The sequence below is a fragment of the Manacus candei genome, unplaced genomic scaffold (genome assembly GCF_025592945.1).
Source record: "Manacus candei isolate 608988 ecotype Guabito, Panama unplaced genomic scaffold, ASM2559294v1 h1tg000028l, whole genome shotgun sequence".
Taxonomy (NCBI): Eukaryota; Metazoa; Chordata; class Aves; order Passeriformes; family Pipridae; genus Manacus; species Manacus candei.
In genome coordinates this window covers 11565574-11588186 of record NW_026138076.1, presented here as the reverse complement: position 1 = coordinate 11588186, position 22613 = coordinate 11565574, and the positions used below count along the sequence as shown (strand labels likewise).

General features: G+C 37.1%; 1 protein-coding gene across 5 annotated transcripts in view; it reads left to right on the top strand.

Annotated features, from left to right (window-relative positions):
- The window catches only part of DLC1 (DLC1 Rho GTPase activating protein), a 259503-nt gene that overhangs the window by 144009 nt on the left and 92881 nt on the right, over positions 1-22613 (top strand). Inside the window, exon 1 of one of the 5 annotated variants that reach the window (XM_051790263.1) lies at positions 14107-14486. The exons of the other annotated variants lie outside the window; for them this stretch is intronic. Within the exon in view, the coding sequence (XP_051646223.1) occupies positions 14372-14486 (115 nt within the window). The 5' untranslated portion in view covers positions 14107-14371. Of the gene's footprint in view, positions 1-14106; positions 14487-22613 lie in introns of those variants that run through there. 5 annotated transcript variants of the gene reach the window in all.

Here is a 22613-nt window from a genome sequence, read left to right as displayed (position 1 = left end):
TTTCTGTGAATCATTTAGCATTTCCGAAATTATGTCACATATTCACAATCAAACCATGTCTTTACATAGACTGTTGATATATTACCATGCTCTCATCCTTCTTCTTCTTCTTCTTCTTCTTCTTCTTCTTCTTCTTCTTCTTCTTCTTCTTCTTCTTCTTCTTCTTCTTCTTCTTCTTCTTGCTAAGGACTACTGTTCCTAACAGAGATCCCCACCATTAACATCTTCTATTTCCTGCCAGGCATATAAAGATCATGTAACCTCCGCTCAGAGAGTGCTCTACTGGGGACTGTAAAAGCAGTGTGTGTTTACAGCAACACTAGACACCATTTCAGAATAAGTCAGCATCTTTTGCCCAACAGGAATTTGATTCTCAGGCAAGGAGAAGCAGAATGGATGTAAGGTCAGCATATCCTTGCTGTTAATGCACAATTCAGTTCTTCACTTCAAGCTTCAGCCCCATGCTTATCTGACCTGTTTTGAGCTTCTTTGTTTGGTAGATGTTAGGAGTTAGCAGCTGATCTTCCCTTGTTTTTCTAAGAGAGCTCCTTTCATGGGGTGATCATCATTGATAAAATAAATGAAGTAACTGCAAATGTTTGCATGAGCTTCTCTGTGTTCCACACATTCATTCATGTCTTTTTCACAACAATGTGAAAGTTTTGCAACTAGCATGATGTTAGATGTGATAAGTGAGCAGGGTGTTTATGGAAGAAATTTAAGAAATCACAATATTTTAAAAAGATTGAGACAATATAAACTCTCTTGGTAAAGCAGAAAAGATTTCATTTGGAGTATGTTTACATTTACTTTATATTGCCTCCTAGAGAGAAAAACATATCTACTGACGATCAAAATATGCAGTGGGTTTTGGTGAGATATATGTTTAATACTTCATAGTTAGGTATGAGAGCTGTATACAGACCTTGTTTTGATTGATGGTCAGTGGTACTTTACTGAAAACCTTGTACCAAGCACATGCGCAGATGCATAAGATGCATATGAAGATCTTCAGTTGAAATCAGAATGAAAACACTTTTTCTGCAGTCTTCTCATCTCCAAGGCATGGTAAGCTTCAAAAATGGCATCGTTCCCCTAGATGAAGACTAATAAAAGGTCTTTAATCTTTGAAGGCCAAAATCCAGAATCTAATATATCTTTCATCTAAAATAATTTTCAATATCTATCAAGAACATATTTGAGAGCTGTTTTGAAAGTTCATTTAAAATGATACATCATTCTTAATCCTAAATGCTAGAATTTATTTTTTGGTAATTTGATTGTCCAGGTGCTGAAATCCTACAGTTCTTACATAGACAAGGAGATTTTCAACATCAAATAGCTAGATTATTTAGATTGAAATGAGGTTAGTTAGTATCTAAATCTAATCCTATTAATTGAAACTCAGAGCTGTCATGACTTGGTAGGGACAGAGCTTTTCAAAGTTTGTTTAATATTGAAGGACTTACATTAAAACCTGGTTTTTAATTGCCTTTTTGATTTTCCTACGCAATTTCATATAAGGTTTAGATTTAAGTCTTGACCTTTTGAAATGTATTTCTGTTTTATTCCTGACTTTTATAACCAGTTAGCCAAGCTCAAATTTGTTATCAGTACACTGACAGCTGCTCACTCTAAATTTCAAAAAAGCAGTCTAGAATCAGTCTTTTAAGAAAAGTACACAAAGGGTAGAAGGGTATACTTGCTTGTTGTACAAGAGTACATTTTCTCCTACAACTTATGGTGAAAGTTTTCATTGAATGTGATGAAATATTTTATGTCCACATAAATAATCTTTTCTAGTACTTGACTAAAGGGGAGTAGGTTTCGATTTAAAAAAACTTAGTAACATCTAAGTTTTTACATCTAAATATGCCATCCTTTCACACCCTCTTCTAAAGAATGTTTCTCTTTATTTTTGTTCCTTATGCATAAAGTATTGAAAAGCACCACTCATATGAGAAAAAAGTTCCTGAATATCCTTCAAATGTCACCTAAAGACACACTCATCCTACGTGGCTTCAGAAAGGTGCCAGTATCAGCAAACAGGGCTGAGCTGATTTAAACCGTGAAAAAAAGCATGCAATGATGTTTCAGTTAGCCTTTCAGTTATAAGGATTAAGTTTTGATATGATAAATTTATGTCTGAATAGCAGCTCCTTTTTCACAGGGAAGGGGTAGCAGGTTATCAAGGAACTACCAAACTTTCTGAGCAATACAAACCTACTTTCAGGGACAGATCTTCCTAAAGAGGATATGTACCATGGTACTGATAAATGCTTCCTCTAGTATTATATTTTGCTCATTTATCGTAATAAATCTTGCTTTTTCAATTTTGATCTTGCTAACTGCTATGTTTAAAGATATACCGTATTGAGGACTTGCACCACAGCTGATATATGCATCCGTTTTACATTTGCACAGGTTTTTTCCTTGATTTTGTACTCACATATTTTATTTTGTCTTTACATAAGCTCCACATATTAATTAGCCTCAGTCTGGAGGAAAAACACACAAACACAACACTCTCCTCTATGCCAGGTCAGTGGTTTGAAACTTAGCACCACCTTAAAGCATTTTCACACTTTTCTTGATGTGCTCACACTTTAAACACTTGTAGGCTATTATCATTACTCTGCCCTTGCATTATTAGCTGTTATTTGGCTAAGCAGAACAGGTTTTAATCTTTTATTGTAAATCAAACTCTCCAGGCCTTTAATCATTTTTGTTGCTGTTATCTGAATTCCTTCAAAACTTGTTGACATCTTCATGGTACTGGAGAGGCTAAAACTACGTGCTACGTTTGAGAAGGGATTCATTTGTGCGAAAGAGAGTATGTCTGGTTGTTCTTTATGGAAATATTGGGAAAGTAAATAATAATTATTTTTCTATAATATAGGTGAGCAAAAAAAATTATGATTAAAACTTCAGAAATAGTAAAGAACAAATACCATACATTTTACCACACTACTCAGTCAATCATTTGAGATATATATCCTTTCACCATTACTATAATACTTTATTCTTAATAAATACACCTTCAAAATATTACTTAAACCTATCAATCTCAGGTGTGAGTTTTGTTTTCTTGTTTATTTTCTTCCTCACCTTCTTTGGGAGTGTTTTATTCTCTTCTTCCAATTACCACATTTTTCCTATGAATTTCTACATCATCTATTCATAAGTATGAAATAACTTCCCCATTATTTCACCAGGTCTTTAATTCCTTCCCTCACCCCTTCTGCTATGAAGTACTTAAGAAAACACTTGTACTTACCTGCTTCTAGTGTACATTAATATTTGTAAGTAGTTTTTCCATGTATGTGTTGCAGCTGTTATTCTAGATATTCACATTTTTGAAGGCCTATTTTTGATTATTTCAGAGCCATTAATATCTTACATTGAACCTGAGTACAAGACTCATATTTCTCATTTTCTTTAAGAACTGAATAAATTCACTATTATAATGATGTCTCTGAAAACTTTAAGTTCACAGAAAGTAAATTGAATTTTGGATTCTATGCAACCCACTTCATCATCTTTTTAACAACAAGTGACAACATTTTTGAAAGAAGAAGAGCAGAGCAGATAATCTTAATTTCAGACCCAGTTCATACAGGGATGCCACCATATTACTTTTCAAAATAATTGTTTGACAGTAAAACAATATTAGGTCAGATATAGAGCTATAGCCAAGTCAGGTTGTCAGCTGTATGAACACAAGGTTCGCATTTTCACCTTGCTTTTGAGACCATGAAGTGTACAGTTTGCTAAATATATAATAATGAAATGCCCGGCTAAAATAATTCAGGGAAACTTACCAGCCAGTCACTAGTCTCAGGACCTAAAAGTTAGGCTAAATAGTGTTGTATGCTATCAGCCTCCCAGTCCCCAGACTGTCTAGTCCAAGCTCACTATTCTTCCCCAACCAGCCTTCAATACAAGTGTCATAATCTGGACTCTTAGTGAAGATTTTCCACACACTGCAGTGGGACTCTAGAGAGCAGATATGTCATGGCTGAAATCAGATGCCAACAGGAACAGCAAATTTCACACAGAAGCAGTTTTGTCTGATTAGTTGAGAAGTAAATTAAGTAAAGATATAGAGAAATCTAATTCCTAGAATAGCAAACCAGAGTGTCTCATTAAAACCTCATTTAATAGTGTTGCTAACCTCATGGAGTAAATATAAAATGTTAACATCTAATATTAACTTCAGCTGGCGTTTTAGATTTCTTTTGTAAGTATTTAAGGTATGCTGTGTTCATTCAATATTCACAAAGACTTTGTTATGGGTAACAGAATGTATCTTTCAGTTGAGATGATGACTGCTTTAGTCTTCCAGATAATTATGTTTGACACAGTACCCATAAAGCTTCAACTTGCATTTGTGATACACTAGGCTTACAAAAGGTGAAGTGAAATATTAAATTCTTTATCTTTTAAAGATTAGGCATTAGAACTTGTAATCAGTAAGATTTCAGTTCAAATAACATACCCCAGAAGAGAGACATACTACAAAATTGCATGTAATAGTTGATGGCAAAATCATAGTTTTGCTTTTTTATTCAAAAATTTTTTATCTAATTGTAGCCAATATTCTGCAAAAAAAAAAAAAAAATCTGTTCAGTGCAAGGAAACCAATTCCTTAAAATTCTGTTTATTCAATTCCATCAGAGTAGGACTTAAAGAAAGTTCTCACTAACCATGTTGTGGCTGAATTTTAATTGCCAGTGGAGGCAAGGAATTAAAACTACAGTAGATGACAGATACAGTTGCTCTCTCCTCCCCTTGACTGTCTCTCTCTTTTCTTGTCTCTGCTTCACAAAGCTGTATATAACAGTCTCCCTCTTGACCCCAACACAGCTTTCTCATTCCATATTATATTTCATGAGGGACTGACCATTTTTCACCCTTTCATGAAATGAAAGTGGTATCAGTAAAAGCCCACAAGAGACAGGCTCTCTCGTTCATCTTGCAGGGCTGGCAGGAGTTCATAGCTGTGGTTGCAAATACTTCGCAGGCTGTACATAAGCCAGGTGAGAAAAGATCTTCTGATCTGCTGATCACAAATATCCAGCTTTGAAGAACTGCTGTGAAATACAATTTCTCAGAGGCTTGCTGATGGCTACAACAAAGGGACTTTCAGAAAGAAGAAATATGTCTACAAAAGAGCAAATTCCTGTACCAAATCACTGTCAAGTATTTAGGGAAAACTTGCTAGAATTTCTCAACATCAGGAAAATAACATATCCTTTCACTCATTTTCCCAAAAACTGGATTTAAAAGGAACACACAAATAAAGCATCTCAAAGAAGTTATGTCACAATGAACCACAGGACAAACAGTTTAAGCATGGTAGCTACACAAAACAGAAACCCAGAATCTGAGAAAGTCAGGCAGCGTTAAAAATAAATCCCTAATCTAACAATGTAAATAAACATTTGCACAAAAATGGAGCAAGAAGTTACCATTCACAAACCATCCAGCAGTGCTTTAATTAGTGAAATCATGAAATCTAATGAGGGTCTCTTCCAATACCTATTCAGAAGTTTACCTACTTTCTATGTCACTGCTTCCTACAAAAAGTCCAGTTTTTCTCCTGTTTTCTCTGCCACTGAGGCCAAACCCCAGCAATTCAGGGAGGGTTACATCCTGCTTGTCTTCACTGAAACAAACAAGCCAGTAGGGATTGTGTTTCACAGTGCTGCAATGGCAGCAGCAGGGATGAGAAGGGAGGAGGACAGCTCTGCCTCTTTGCATGACTTAATAAAATACACATTACACAGGGCAGTGCTAATGAAGATGACTTACATGGGCCTCTTAAATCTCACTAAATCTTCTCAGTAATGAGTTTTTCCCATCTTTCCTTGCAAGCATTGGGACTTTTTCTCTGGTTTAACATGGCTTGCTGCTCTTTGATCTCTCTGTTCAGGATGATCTCTGTACTCAGAACTATCTCCCTGCTCGCCTTGTGACATAGATGAGACCAACTCACATAATACTCCCCCCACTCCCATGCTCACTCCTGTGTACACAGACCCCAGCCTGCCTGCCACCAGTAGATTATTTTAAACTCATTCATTGTTCATGTTGGCCATTGCAGACAAGCAAAAAAACTTTGTTTCTTTAACATCTCATTGATAATGTGCCCTTTTGCATGAGGGATGTCTAAAGAGACCTGTAATTCGAGGAACTCACCTCAAGAGAGGGACAGAGAGAGCAGGCAAGAGAAAACAGAAGACAGGGAAGGAAATATTCTAATTAGGAAAGAAGATTGTAGAGAAGAATTTGAACAGGTAGTAAACATAGAGTTGCTTTTTGGGAAGTGTTGGGCTGTTTGTATTCTCTTTTTTTTTTTTTTTTTTTTTGTAGAATCTCCATTTTTCTAATCCTGCAATTTCCCATAAAGCCCCATTTGCATTTCCATGGGAAAGAAAGAAGCACCTTATGCCATGCATTTTATTCTATGAAATTTTGTTCATCCTGCCCTCATTCCGCTGATGGGATCAGTCAAGTCAGAATGTATTACTCAGCTGACAAAAAACTATCTAAGTATGGGCCATTTGCCTGTCAGTCACTGTGAAGGAAGGAGAAACAATGCTGTTAAATACTCTTTGCTGTGGTAAAGCATAACACATGGCTAATGCTCAAAACTAATTTCAGTTCACAGCTTTTTGCTATCAACTATTCTGTATTAAAGAGACCTGAGAAAATTCTGTGGCTCAAGTTAGACATTTGGAAGTGTTTGGACACCCCCTCCATAGATTAATACTTCCATAAACTTCTCTAAGCAGGTGTTTCACATATGGCTAAACAGAATGAAGCTTTAACACTTCCTTTCTCATTTGAATTTTAAACTATGGCACCAATGTTCACTAATGTGTCATTTTTTTCTCTTTAATATACAGTGTTTCAGAAAACAGTTGGCAGCAGGGGCAAGACTTGTAGGGTTTCTTTTAATAACACAGGAATAGTTTATAACCAGTTATATTAAAAACAAGTTAATATGGAACAATGTGCAACTGAAACTGAAAGCATATCTTCTTTCATGTTATTCAGTTACTTATTATTTTGTATTTATGGCTGTGATTAGAAATGTTTTCTGCATTTCTGTGTTGGTTTATTTATTATTCTTGGAGCGCACAGTGGTAGTGAGACAGCAGTTCAGAAACAGCCAGATAAGATTACACTTTGAAGTGCACAGAACTCCAGTTAAGCTATGGAGCTATTTGCAAAGCAGGGCCATAATCACACCATGAAATTTGCTAATTATTGTTAATATTTGAGATCATGTTTAATTTGAAACTCATGAAAGTATAATAGAAGGCTACTTTACTCAGTTTATATATACCCATTAGTATGTATTTATCTCACGACAAAAGGCAATTAAAGTAGATATTTTGACAAGATCTTCTCAGTGTTCTAGCAGAAGGTGGCTTCAAGGTTTAGACATTGAAAAGTTCACAAAAGCAACAGCAGTTGTTGCAGTCTGCATAATGGACTACTGCTCTGGTAGGTGGATTTTGTGCGTTTTCTTTCTTAAAATTAAACAAGCTTGTTGTTCAAAAATACAGGTCTGGGCCATGGTATGAGGGTATAAAGCCTGCATAGGTTGCAAAAGCAATGTGTACAGAGGCAATGACTGTCGCCTTGAGAGAGGAATACTGTCCCTGGGGCTTCTCCACACGCCTACATGGGAAAGCAGAGAGTGCAGGAATGCCAGGCAGTGTACTCTTCCTATCCTGGAGGAAACTCTGGAAACTTTCTCTGTTGGTCTACTCTCTCATGGTCTACTATCTCTTCTCCTTACTACATCCATATAGCCCCTAGGCTTTCAAGGGTTAATTCAAGGGTGTTGACATGTCACATGGGCACTTTTCTGAGTGCAAAATATGGTGGGACACATAGGGTTGAGTTGTGCACTCCCACCTCTGCAGAAATCACCACCCAAACTTCTGTTTGGGTGCACATTTCTCATGTGCAGCTTCCACTGAGACCAGGCTGCAGAGCAGCTCCAGTCTGCAGACCAGAGCGCTGTCCAGTGAAGCAATGCTCCCACTGACACGAAATACTCTCAAGCCCTTGCCCACCCTAGCAGGGAGGAGTGAAAGGAGCAACATGGAGGAGAGCAGCCAGCCATAGGAACCAGAGGTCAGAGAGTGGAGAAGGACATAGCTGGGACAGGAACAGGGAGGAAACTGTGCAAAGCATAATGGGGCAGTCTTTAGAAGGCAGAAGAGAAAAACAGTAGCAAGGAATAACCTGCATGACAGTTTGGAAAGGAGTAAAAGAAAGGGAGAGGCTGAAGAGTAGAGGACATCACACACAAATCAACAGACAAATCCAGTCTGTGGGCTGGGAGGACTCCCAACCTGTTCTACATTTTTTTTCTGTCAAGGACTAATCTTGATTTTTACTTCATTTTATCTCTATCATGCAGGGGATATGTGACACAAGAAAGAATCCTAACGTGTTTGTTCGGTACCATATAAATAGGAGGCCAGACCATGGGAAGAGAGAATAGTCCTCCTCAGTATAACTCCGACCCTTCCTGCCAAGTCTGAACTTCTTTAATGTGAGAATTCTCACTTCTGGTGTAAGAAATCAGAAAAAAATAATGTCCTTCTAAAAATTTTATTCTCAATTTGAAACAAAGCAAAAGTTGTAATGTTATTAAAGTGCCTCTTTGGAAATACCATGGTGTCACACATCCATCTCTCTTTAATCTATGATGGGAGGGAAGAAATGATGATGACAGAGTGTGGCTGCCACTGTAGGGTCAAGTCCTTCTATCTGCAGCCTGGTCCCATGGCTGGTCCCTAACGAGGAATGGGAAAAGCTAAGAATTGGAGAGTAGTCCATGGATAGACCAATTGCCCAGCTGTTTGCACTCTTACAAAAGGACACTTGTGTGCTAAATGAAACTTCTGAATATTTTTACCTCATCTGATTGAAGAACTGAGATTATTTTTTTCCAAACCAAATCCAATTGAATCAAGATGTGGCTTTGTCATATCAAGAATTTTGTTAAGATTTGTCAAGCTTCTACTAAAACTTTTCTGTTTCAACAAGTACATTTTATTTTCCAGTCTTTCCATAGGAATTTCTCTAAATCTTTACAGTCTGCTCTGATTGGTGGCTGCTTCTTGTCTTAAGATTGGATATGTATCAGATTTCTCAGATACTGCATACATTGCAGTACCAGATTTTCTTTTGGAAAGCAGCACACATCAAATTCAAAGGGCTCCTTTGCTAACCTGGTCTCCTAGATAGCATTTGTAAACATCTACTGAGAGATGAAACAATGACACATGCCATGTGCCCAGTAGGCTTTTTTAATTAGACATAAAATTCTGATTCTGAATCATTCATTTTGTGGTACTTTTGGAGAGTTATGGCATTGATTTTTTTATTTCTGTAACAAGCGGAAAGAAGCTTGCATGCATCAGATCATATAGGCTGCATAAACCACTCAACAAAAATAGTCTGGATTTGCCACACCATTTGTTGCAGCCTGTACAGAAGTCACAGCAAAGCTCAAACTGACATGTTTAAAAAACTATGTGTCTCTGGCTGACTATGCATAATTTGGATGCATACGTCCTTCCAGACCCAAGCGGCCAGAATCACATAGATGAACCAGAGATAAACATAAGAATGTGTACATTCATAAACATTCAGAAGGAAAGTCAATGTATTTTCAGCAAGCTTTAAGAGCATGAAGCTTGTACAACTGTTTATTTACTTCCCGGGAGCTGGATGTTGCCAGAACTAAAAATGACATCACCATTCCTGTCCATCCTAGTACCTGGTACATTCTGTCTGCTCTTTGCCTTGAAGAGGAAAAAGGATCTTTGTTGTTATTTTTGCAGACCAAAGCATGGACAGAACCACTAAAGGACAGAAAACGGATAGGTTTGTCAAGCTTACGTCCTTCAGCTTGAAATGCTAGAGGAGCGTAAGGTTCTAGGGAATTACTTCTGCCTCCTGCCCTTGGCTGGTTTGAGAACAGTATGTTTAAGAATAAACAGCAGTTTACAAGTAGGTCCAGTCTTGAGATGGAGATTGGAGAGGCCCAGATTTGCTTATGTTAAAAAGATATTTCCCCTGTAAGTATTTGCCTCTGGAATTCCATAACAGTTCCTGGGCATGCATGCTGCTCCTCATGCATGGATTGGGCAGCCATCTCTCTCCCAAGGGTGTATTATGGTCTCTCTCTGAACACCAGCTGTTGCATTCCCCTCTTGTCAGCAACAGACTTCTATCTTTCAGATTCCTCTCATACTGTTTTTAGTTCAGCACACATCTTTGTTGACTGACCCAGTTTACCTTTTGAGCATAAGAATTTATTTGGGTGTGGAATTTTCATTTCAGCCATTACACAGAAAACACTGAATAAAATGAAATCATTCTGGAATGTAACTGGAGTATTGGCTGCACTATGACTGTGATTGCCATCAATATTATTCAAATATAAAACCTATGCCTGATGGTGGTCATCTATAAGTTTCCAGGCACAGTGAAGCAAAGAGATAGAGCTGCATCATAAATTTTACCCAGATGCTGGTTGGGGGTTTAGGATTTTGCTTATTTTTGTATGCATTTTGCTGTAGTATCTGTATGCAGCTAATTGAATTGGACATGTAACCAATGGAAGGGTGCATAGGCCATTTCCCACCTATGGAAAGGTATTTGTTTTCAGATTTTCCAGTACATTTTTGAGTAGAGCAGCTAAACATTCTGTCATTTTCTTTAAACACATGTTATTTACCAATCCATAAATCTCAACATTAAAACCTTTTATCCTTTAATATCATTCACAGTGCTCCAGTTTAGCTGTTTGGTTTAACAATAAATTAGTCTAGTACTCTCATGTTGACTGATGTCAAGAGATTCACCAGCTGAGGTCTGTACACATGTACTTGGCACCAATGGCCTTCTCTTCCTGTTCAGACGGTAAGCATGAGTTTACCAGAGAAATGGAAAAAGCTTTTCCATACAAACAACCAGACGTAACTGCAGGTCTGTTATTCAGGTAGATGTCTCTGTGCAAACAGCTACGCCTGCAAGAGGAAAGGAAACAAGTCTGAGCTGAAGTGGAAAATATCTCTACATATGCAGATATCATTTGGGCAGTAGCATTTCTCCAAACACAGAGATGTGTCTGGGAATGTGGGAGGAGCTTGCCTGAAATAAAGGATAGGGCTCTCAACAACAGTATTGAATAATGGCACAGTGGTTATGGTAGCTTGGCAGCTTTCCCCTGAACACACAGGTGTCTTCCAGTACAGATCTACTTGCCACTGTCACTGTGGCCCTGCTGCCACCAGCTGCCTGTATCCCAGCACACTGTGCTTGTGGATGCCTTTTCAGCATCATGTAGATATTGAGAGGTGCAGACCAAAACTGAGTGCGTTGTTCCACAAGGGGTGTTATTTAAATAATGCAGGAATAGATACTGCAGCACAGATCTGCTCTGATGCATTCTTTTAACATGATTTATAAATCATTAAAAATCATTTGCTTTCATATTGCATGACAAATTCTTATCTCATTTTGTGACCATAGTTAATGTTATGCATCTCAAACTTTTTTATTTGATTCTATATATTTGCTTTTGACTGTATTTCCCATTAGATGTCAAAGTCTACACTTTTCTAAAATTAATGTCCTTTTGTTTTTTTATCCATATTTCTAACCTGTCTATATCTAATTATTTAACCTGTCCATGGTCCAATAAATATTTTCTCACATTTAATTGAATTCTTTACACAATCTTACTTAGATTGTCCCTTTATATGTGTTGTAGCATCAGACAAGCAAACTCTCTTAGTAATCTTCCTCTGTTTTGCTACAATTTATTCCTCCTTTGCCCTTTGTCATGTCAATCTAACATTTTCAAGATTGTTTTGTTGAACTGGTTGCACCAACTGTTTTAAATATTTTGAGCTGTGATCTGGCTATACATGTAACATAATACACAGTAACTCTCAAAAAATCAAACTCAGATCAGGAATATAAATATTACTGGGTTTATTTTTAAATTTTTAAAAGTCGTTTAGCTGCTGAAGTGAATAATGGTCTGCATGTTTTTATTTACATCATAGCCTAGACTAGGGACATGCTTTTGAAGAGGATCTCTCAATACCATTCTTTGGTTCACGTCTCTAAGCAATCTTGGAGCACATGAACTGAATGGCTTTCAGATGAAACTAAGCCAAAAGATGCACCCTAGTAGTGTGCCAGTGATGTCCAAGCCAGCTTAGGATTCATTCAGTTCATGAGGTGCAGGCAGACCTAGTTCAAAGTAACCCTATTTTGAGATGTGTCAAACATTGGTACCATTTATTTTGCTGTATAAATCCATTTTTTCTGGACCACATTGTTGGTAAGCTACTGATAGTTAGCTGGTTGTTTAGCTACTTGTAGTTAAAACCCTGCTGAGACTGCCTTCTCCCTCATTGCCTTCTGAAATACAGACATACACAGTCAGCTCTAGATAAAGTTATTGTTTACTGCATCCTCATTTAAAAATTAATTACTGCTCTTCTGACCTGTTCACTAATAAAAACAGCAGCAGATCTCATCTGAACAGGGTATATGTTTTTCAAAACAGATAGATTGTGCTTTGGTCATCATGTCAGCATTTGCTTATGTAAGCCTATATCAGCATTTGCCTATATAAACATTGTCACTTGTTCTACAAGTTTTGCCAGAATAATAATTAAAAACAACAAAAACCCAAACATATAAACAGACAAACAAAAAAATCAACAAAAAAACCCCCACAACCACACAAGAGTGTGTAATCGTATTGAATTTCTCTAGAGAGTTGTCTGCTTCTTTCTCCATCCGGCCTCAAAAAGTGGAGGGGTGTAATGAGGAAAGCAACTGCAAACTATAGCAATCCCTTGCTGCTGTTGGTTTTGTTCTAAGATGTACACAGGACATTAATGTTTGCAGATGCTCTATAAAGATAAAAGACAAAGGCCTAGATGGGAAGAAATTATGATCTGCATTAAATAGATGATGAGCCAATTCTTCCCTCAGTTACACTATTGCAAATCCCGTAAATTTCTTTTCATTGTCAGAATGAGATCATGATTTGTCTTGAAGAAAATGAGGACTAGTAAAAACGAAGGGAACTGAGAAGACACCAGAAAAAAAAAATTACAACAAATAAGAAAGTGAATGAAAACTGTTTTGTTCTAGGAAGGAATTCAAAGGGAGTGGAAATCCACAGGCTGAAACTCAGAGCTCTGTAATTTAGTCTCTCTGTGCCAACCTTGTAAGAAGTTAATCAATCAGTTTTAATAATACCATAATACTTCTCAAGAAAATAGTGGTATCTGATATTAACAGCTGTAGTTGCTGTAAAAAAAAAAAAAGGACTTCACCTAGAATAAACATGAAGACAACCTTATTCAACAGTTCTTGCTTTCCCTGATAATAAAGGGGATTGGGCTTTTAGGCTGGCATCTCTCATCTCTTCACGCATTACTATAAATAGTATTAGAAGGGCAAGAGAGTTTCAGGTACCCCTTTATTCCTCCCTGTCTCCCTCAGGGAAGCCACTGGACACAGTAAACAATTAAAAATGTCAAAATAAGCAAGGTCAAATAGCTTAATTTACTGTGGTTATTAATCTCAGTTACATTCATAAACATTTTTGATATCGGACCTTATTTTCCATTCAGCAAAGATATGGAGTTTAGTTCCCTCTTCTTTTTTCTCATCTCCCCTTTTCCTCTCATTTTTGTATTTCCATCCTTTCATTAGTGCATTGTCATGAAGTGCTCAGTACAGGAAACTCAGAATCAGGTCCTCTTCTCTGGCATAGATAGGGTAATATGCAAGAAGAATATGGTAATGAAATAAAACACCTGAACTCTAGATACTTAAAATTACTTTATCTCTTTTTTATTTCTTACCTTTTTCATGTCAAAACATGAAAAATTACCTGAAATATCAGCTAAGCAGGGAAATATTATCCTAATAAATGGGCATGCAAGTATGTGCCTGGTAAGTTATTTGATTAAACAGGAAGCTAGAATCCTATAGATATCCACAAATAAAGCCCCAAATCTAAATGACTGTATCGTTAGCTCATTTGTAAACTGTTCCAGATGTAAGATTTTGGCAGCTTTCCAGTAGGCTGGCTGCAGTTTGAGCTTTCCTGCATCCGCAGTGAGAACTGCAATGCCTGACTCTTCAAGGAAAAGCTCCACAAGGCTGATGACAAATTATATAAAGTAACAACCTGACTGCCTGGCGAAGAGAAATCCGAACAGATCCCCGGGCAAAGAATGCCCCTCTCCCTGGGGCTAAGCTACAGCCGTTTGACCTGGATGTGTGATCGATCTGCATTATGCATCACCCGGTGAAAGCCCCTCTGAGAAGATCATTTAGTGATCATATCAGGGACTCCACTGCTAGAGCCTTGGATGTTATCTGGAAAAACACGAGAGACAGACGACTGGCAGGTGAGAAGGACATTACATAAATATATTTTAAGATTCATAAGGGATCATAATCAATAATGCTAATTAGTAGTATCATTTGCATAATGTACTGATGTCGCCTCTAAGTATTTCTCCAGCCTTTTGTTTGTGTGTCATGTTACTTTGGTGCTATGCCTGTGGTGGAACTGTGTGTGCTTCTCTAACTAGATGAGATAAACATCAGTTAAAAGAAAAGGAGCAATGAATTTTGGTCCAGTATTTTGATGCAAACTCCTCACAGTAAAGTGTGCTGAAGCATTTTACTTTGCTGTTAAGTCAGACGCTGTGCTTTACTGCTGTGATGTGCTTCAGTGAGTTGTGTTATGGAGTGTTTTGAGCCAAGGAGTGTGTCAGTTGGAATATCTGGGCTGTGCACTGAGCAATTACTGGTATTTCCTCTGGCAAGGATTTCAGTGCTATGAGCTCCAAGTGAGTGTCAGATATGCCCGAGCTGGACTTCTGAGATATAAATTACCAGCCAACTAGAGAGCTACAATCCACATTTTTATTTTGACTTGTAAATACTCAAAAACTCGTGGCAAACCATAATAGAGAGCTAGAGAAGAAACCAATTTAACTCAGTTTATTTTCCACTTCTCTTATTACCTGTTAGATGAATGCTTCTCTTTCACCCTACTTGGGTTGTTACTTTTATTTTGTGGCTTTTAGAGGTTTCAAAATGGGTAGCAGAAATGAACCGTGGGTGTGACTGCGAGAGGGATGACTTTGGTTCGTTTGTATACTTACAGTGGGGGTGGTTTATCGCAGGGGGAGGGAAGGAGGGGGGAGAAATGTGAATAATGATAACATCAAGGATGAGATGACCCAGAGGCAGACTGTATGGCTCACTAATGTAAACTGAATTTTTACATCATGCTGCTGCATTTATGTTTTGGAGAAATAAGAGTAGCTAAGTGTATAACAGACATTTGGTTGCACACTGATTCCAAAACTGATTACACTGGGTAATCAGGCAGTGAGTGACCATGGCCTATAAAGAAACACAGGACCAAAAACCTGCTTTGAATTAGACCTGTTCCTAAAAATCTTGTTCTGCCCATTGGTGATTGGATAAATTCTGTGCCTGTTCCCATAGATGACAAAGGACAGTGAGTTACCTAGGTAGAGGAACTCAGCTTCACTGCAGTTTTACAGTGAAACCTCATGGTCATAAGAGATGGAGGCATCACATTTACTTTAGTGCTCAGTCGGTAGTCACAAATATGGCAGTGTCATGAAAGCACTGGTCATTAACCTCTTTCCACAGCAAGCTGAACTGGACACACAGGTCAATTTATCTCTCAAAAGTGTGTTATAAAACTGGACTTCTTTCGTAGCTTAATGACTGCAGGGCATCCAGCAGCAGTCACAACACAGGTCCTGATGTTTGGGCCATTGCTGAAACTCCACTGGAAGGAGCACCAAAAGGAAAGATATTCTGAGTAAAAAGGCATGGATGTTACACAAATCTAAAAAAGGGAAGCTGGTGGGGCCGAATCAGCCTTTGTTTAATCTGTGTGTTGTCTGGTCAGCTGGACATTTGTTTACCCTGACATTCGTTTCCATTCCACCTGCTAGAGATGTTTATGTGAATGCTTTGAAGTAAGCTTTTTAATTTATCATTAAGTTGGTATTTGCATCAACAGACTCTCAACAATACCTCTGGCCTGTGTCCACATAAGACAACTACTACCAACTGTCTTCTGTAAAATTGTTTTCCTCTCATCAGTTGACACTGGAAAGCATATAAGGACATGTAATTTATACTTCTGTATGTGACCTACATATGAAAATATGCAGATTTTATCAGGATATAAAGAGGCCTCGATAAATGTATATATTTAATCTTACGTATGATTATCAAATATTTGGGGGCTAAACAACTGCTAATTATATTTCTTGAGACTCTGTTACATTCCTAGAAACAAGGAATGAACGTGAACCCTTTAGCCTCTTTAGCTGCACTGATAAGGGTCGGCATGTTTTTACTCTACTTGGCAGCTGGTTATGAGCCATCACAGCTTTTATCAATACAAGGCTTAGATGTTAGAGGACCCTTAACAACAGTGACAGTTCCATTTTCCAGGCTGTGCTGGTGATGTAGGCTTTTCAGTCCACTAGTATATTTGGGCTGCTGTCAGTCAGAAAGTCAAAAAATAATCAGGCAATAAGCAGTACAGTGTGTAATTGGAGCAGATATCAGGTTATATTCCAAAAAATACTTCGTGATTAACAGAGATTCAGGAAGAGAAACAAAACAGCAAGTTGTGTTGCTGTTCTGTTTGTTCTTTGGAATATCAGCAATTTAAACTGCTGACTACATAAAAATGGTCAAGAAGGGTCATGACACTGAAATAAGAAATCCTCTTAGATCAGCAATTTGTGTTATCAGGACACGCCTTTTTAAAAGCACATTATTTGCAAAAGAAAGAAGAAAATGTGAAATATGCATTCTTCATCGCATATTCAAGAAAAAGTAAACAAAAAATATTTTCCTTTAAAACAAGCTTCTAGCCTGCACACAGACATAGAAAATCGTGCAATATAATTTAATATAATCATCAAACAGGAAGTATTGTCTACGTCCTATGCTGGGAAAATATGGAAAATGTCTTTTCCACTAGCTACGAATGGCTGGAGAAGAGAAGTCTTTGGAGAGACCTTGTAGCAGCTTTCCACTACCTAAAGGGGACTTTACAAGACTGGAGAGGGACTTTTCACAGGGGCATGTGGTGATAGGGGGAATGGCACAGTAAAGGAATGCAAATGAATATGAATATGAGTATGAATATGAATATGAATATGAACATGAACTGCCCTCTTGGATCACCTCTGCGTCCTCTCCTACGCTGGCCACTGTGGAGCAGCATCTTCGTGTTGCTTTTAAACCCTAACACCAGGGCTAAATTACTGCCTTTGCCATCTCATCTGGTGGCAGAACAGCCCGTGATTCAGCCAGCTGCCACTGGCTGCCCGTGATTCAGCCAAGCACACTTTTGCTAAATGTGGTATATTATTATAACATATTGTGGTATGTTGTTACTGTTGTATAAATTTGGTCTATCATATAAATATGATATATATTTATAAAATACCTATCCTGAGGAGCAGTGAGTTGCAGCTCAGCATAGTCAGATCATGTTCAAACTACTTTTGATGGCAGCACAGCTCATGGTTTTTTACTTTGTCTTTTCTCCTCTTTCTTAGTTTACATAGACAAAGAAAACCTTGGTGCATGTTTATGGTCGTATCTGGTGATCTTAAAATGTGGAAAATTAATCACTAAATGAATCACTAAACATTTTCAATTTCTGAGACATCAAAAAGACCCAGTAGAGATGGGAAACAATTTGGGGCAATGGAAGGTTCGTAGAATAAGGACAAAGGACAGAATGAAACTTCAATTGCCAGAGTCCCTAAAAGGGCAATATGAAAATTGTAACTTTTCCTGTTACTACCTTCCCAAGAAATAGATATATTTTCTTGGGAATTCCCAGTTTATTCTCCTTACTAATGTCAGACCACATCCTCAACTTGGAAGGGAACAGCTTTCTGATTTCTTCAGTGGACAAAAGTCCCAGAAGAGACCAGGATTTTATGTACAAGAATGGCAGCAGTGCAGAACAAGCTTCCACAGAGCACAAAGCATCATTCTTAGTTCTGAGATGCACAGATTCTCAAAACATTGTAGACATTTCTCTTAGCGCTTCCACTGTTGTCTGAATTAACATGACCCAATGTAGCATTTATCTGCATTGTACTAAGACCCATTATGTCCACCATATGACATGACTAAATATCCTGGCTTTTTCATTACCACCAACATTTTTTAGAAAACATGGTCAGCCACTGAGTACAACTGATTACTCATATGCTTCTTTTAAATTAAGGGGGTTTTATGTGATGCAAAAGTTAAACTGTCTTCTGCACTATCTGGTATGAGAGACAAAAAAAAGGGATGTGTAGGTAGTGTGAGTTTGGTGAATTACTGCAAGTTATGCTGGAGTGGCTTAGTCATTGAAAATCTAAGGAAAAACATTACTTATTTGGTATTTTAAAAATAATCTTTCAGCTTTTCTATTTGAAATTGTATTGTTTATTTACCCACTTACCAGTTATCATTTACAATTATATAATTCTTTCTAATTTAAAGTTCACTAAAACTTCCCAATATTTTATTTACCCCAGAAATAAATTTATTTTGTATCTTTAAGCCCACTAAAGCTAGAGTGGGCTTTTACCACCCTTGTTTTTCTTGGTTTCATTTTCTGATAATTGCCAAAGAAATGCAAAATTATTAATTTGCGAAGATCTGTTACAGACCATTCTCATTAATCCTATTTTCTAGTATTTAAATCATTTGGAAAAATTCTGTATGTCCTTGTAAGATATTGCTAAGGATGTAGAGCCACAGAGAGAACTCTGAGGTTATAGAAAAAGTAATTCCATCAAACAATTAATTTCCTTTTAGATTCCTTTTGGAAGACTATCAATCAACCTTTATCTAGTTTTCATGGTTATAGTACAGGCTGTGTTATTTTTGAGTCTACTTATGAAGAAGTTCTTTGCAGGGCCCTTTGAGTAGACCTTTTATTCTTTAACTTATGATGGTTAGCTAGAATTATACCATTATTTAAGTTTTTCTTACTACTGGCCATATCAATCACTATGAGAATCTATGACACATTATCTACTCTTGCTGATGTCTAATTTGTTCTTCATTATCAACATCCCTGTATTTCCACTGGATTTATAATTCTCTTATTACAATGTTTTCTTTTATACTTTCCCTTCAACTCTGATGCCTTAAAACATGCTCGTTTACAGATTGCAAAATCTGTGAGTATATATACTTACTTATTCTTAAACAATTACAAGATACTGCTTATACTTTCAGGCATATATATAGCTATCTACAGCAAGTAAAGGAACTAAAGAAAGGAATTTTTTATCCCTGGAAATTTTTTTAAGCGCCAAGTTAAGGTGAAGTGTTTTGCATTACATTTCAACTGTCCCCAAAATTTATACTCACGCAGAAGAGAAATTACCGCTCTGTTTGCTTTGTTCTGAGATTGAAGAAAGATTTACGGTGTGTGCAGGTGAAATAAGGCCTTAGAAAATGGATATGTTGCAGAACCCAAGACCACTTGATATATAGCTTCAGATATATCACTATTTGCCTCTATCAGCATTTTTAGGAAATTACTGACCCCCAATCTGGACACAATATCCTACAGGTTTAGTGCTTTACTCAGGCTATTATATAAATATTAAAATTAGCCACTTACTATGAGGTAGAGCATGATGAAGTAATGACTTTATATATATTTGTAAATAGACTGCAATTTATGAAAAAGAAACAGGAAAAGAGTAAACAAGAGTTATTTGATAATAAAAGAAGCTACATAAGGCATATGTTGCATATCCAGTGCAAAACATATTATTTATATATAGAAAAAAATTATTTTGGTTGAATGGTTAAATATCTTTATCATACTAAAGTTTCCTCCCTTTGAGAGTGCTCAAGAGCTTTGCTGTTATCCATGCAATTACTAAACAAACTTGTAGCGTAAGCATGTTTTTTGAGAAAATATCAGTTTCATTCTTGTGGTTTATAATTCCTCACATCTTTCAGACATCAAATACAATCAGAAATAATACATTTTATACACAGCATATGCTTGTCTAATTTTTGAAAATATTGCCACAACAAATTTCCAATAAGATATATAGAGTATTGTATGCCTTTTTCAGCATCGGTGTTTTTATCTTGGAAGGGCTCTAATTCATTTAAGGCAAAGTCCTTCAGTCAAAGTGATCATTCAAAATGGCACTTGGAATTAAATGCATCATTAGGTTCTTATTCCATGTTCTGTTTCTTGATTTCTCACTCTCCATATGAAAATATGGAGAAGTGCCAGAAAGATCATTGCTGCCTGTAGCATGAAAATGGTGTTGTTTATTTTAAGCTGCTGGAATGTCTTGTTTCCAATGCTCTCATGCTTCTAATTTGAAGTTTGATACCAACCGAGTTTGGAGTACTCATAGGGAAAAAAATATGTGCATACTTTGTCACCTTGTGTATTAGTAATGGATATTTTCATATGACAGATCTAAATTGCACTGTTGGGGAACTGGACAACTGAGAAGGTTTTTTATGACTTTCCCATTTTCCTCCATTAATGAATTTTAACAATTTATTTCATGGAGGTCCACCATCATTTCTGTAATCAGACTACAACAATGGCAGTTTTGTCCAAGTTTACAATAACACAGTATACTAAGCATATTATAAAAGTGGTTGCTACAAAATTCTTGCACATTTTAATTACAGCAGCTGTAGAGGATTATGGAAATACACCTTTTTTTCAGCATTTGCTTTTTCCACAGTCATTGTAGCCAATGGACTGCCGCAATCAGCCAGCAACCCTATGTCCTGTCCTGTGCCTGAGATTTTAGGAATGTGCGTTAGAGGAATTCAGCCCCTGGATACTTTAGCAATTGGGAATTTTTAGAAATAACTGTTGTTTTCTTGGGGACTCCAAAATGATTCTTTAAAACATGAGTCAAGGAGGGAAGGAGCACACACAGAGCAGTCCACAAAACATATCCAAGAGGAACTGAGCAGTCGTGTCCCTGTGCAAACAGAGAATGAGCACCCAAATGTGAAAAATATCGCTGTTCCGTAAGGCAGCTGATGGGCAGGAGGAAAAGGAAAAATACAATACACGTGGCAACCACCTGTTAGAAAACAGCTTCATCATTTATACTTTTCAGCATGCAAGGCCTGTATGCAGTACATGTTGTCAGATGGGGATTAAAAATGAGTGAGAAAGATAAAAATTATGGTCTTCTCTCTCCAGGCCCAGTTTCATAATTCATCATTGTGGACATTGTTAAACTCTAGTCTCACACGCTGGATACCACAAGATAAGCAGCATTGTGGCTCTGATAGAAGTCTGTCCTTAGGAGAGACAATCAATAGGAAGCCTATTCTTCTCCTGCTCTTTGAACATTCATGTTCACTTCCCAAAAGCAGGGGCTCACAGTCCCTAGACATAGCTCCCCAGACTGTATATTCTTTCAGCACTAAGCAGGCATTTTGCACATCTGAAAGACCACTATATATTTGAAACATTCCTAAAAACTGCTGAAAGCACCGAACTGCTTTGCATCTGATTGTTTGAAAGGAGCCTTGCTCACAAAATATTTCAACTGGTACAGTTCTACTAACATCTGGACATCTTTCTTACGTCAGAGGTGGATGATGAGATCCAGATGCTATGACTTACTGATGTTTTCATTAACTTCTTAGCAGTTTTGTCTTTGTTTTGTTTACCAACTGAAACTTCTTAACTCCAACTCACATATATAAGTGTTACTAGGGAGATCAGGGAGATCATGGAGAAGAGCTGGAAAGGAAGGGGGCAGTCAGAGAAATTAAATTAGTCTTTGGCCTAGATCCAAAATAACTGCTTTCTCTTATTACAATGGTCTGTTCCAGGATATGCTGTCTGTAGGAAGGTCAGCCCCAGATGATAGGAAACATTTTGCTGAACTGCTATTTTCAGTAAAAATGAGATATATGATTTGCTAATTATGTTCTAATTTAAGAGTAAACATGTTAAGCTATGAAGACAACAGGAAATGAGGATGTAAGATAATATGAATGGCAACATCATGAACTTTGCATTTACAATCATGCCTAAACCTAATTGCCATAGAGGGAATATTTATTACTCTGAGGGAATATCATTATTGCAACAGGCACAGGAGAGCTCATAGTTATATTGTAGGCTGCACATTAGGAACTAGCTGAATAATTCTCTTAAGGAAGATGTTGGCAATAAACAGAGTAAAAAAAAAATCCAAACTAAAAAAAAAAAAGAAACCAACAAAAACAAAAAAAACATAAAGCATATCCAAGCAGCTGTATTGTATCTCTGTGGCAATAACTTTTTTAATATTTGCTAATTTTATATGATAGAATTGCATTTACAAGAATTTCAACCCATTCCAAAGCCTAGTTCCTTCAGTTTTTTTCCCCCTGAAAATAGCGCTGCAGAACAGCTTTCCTTGCATTGTACATCCCATTAAGAGGTCGAAGCA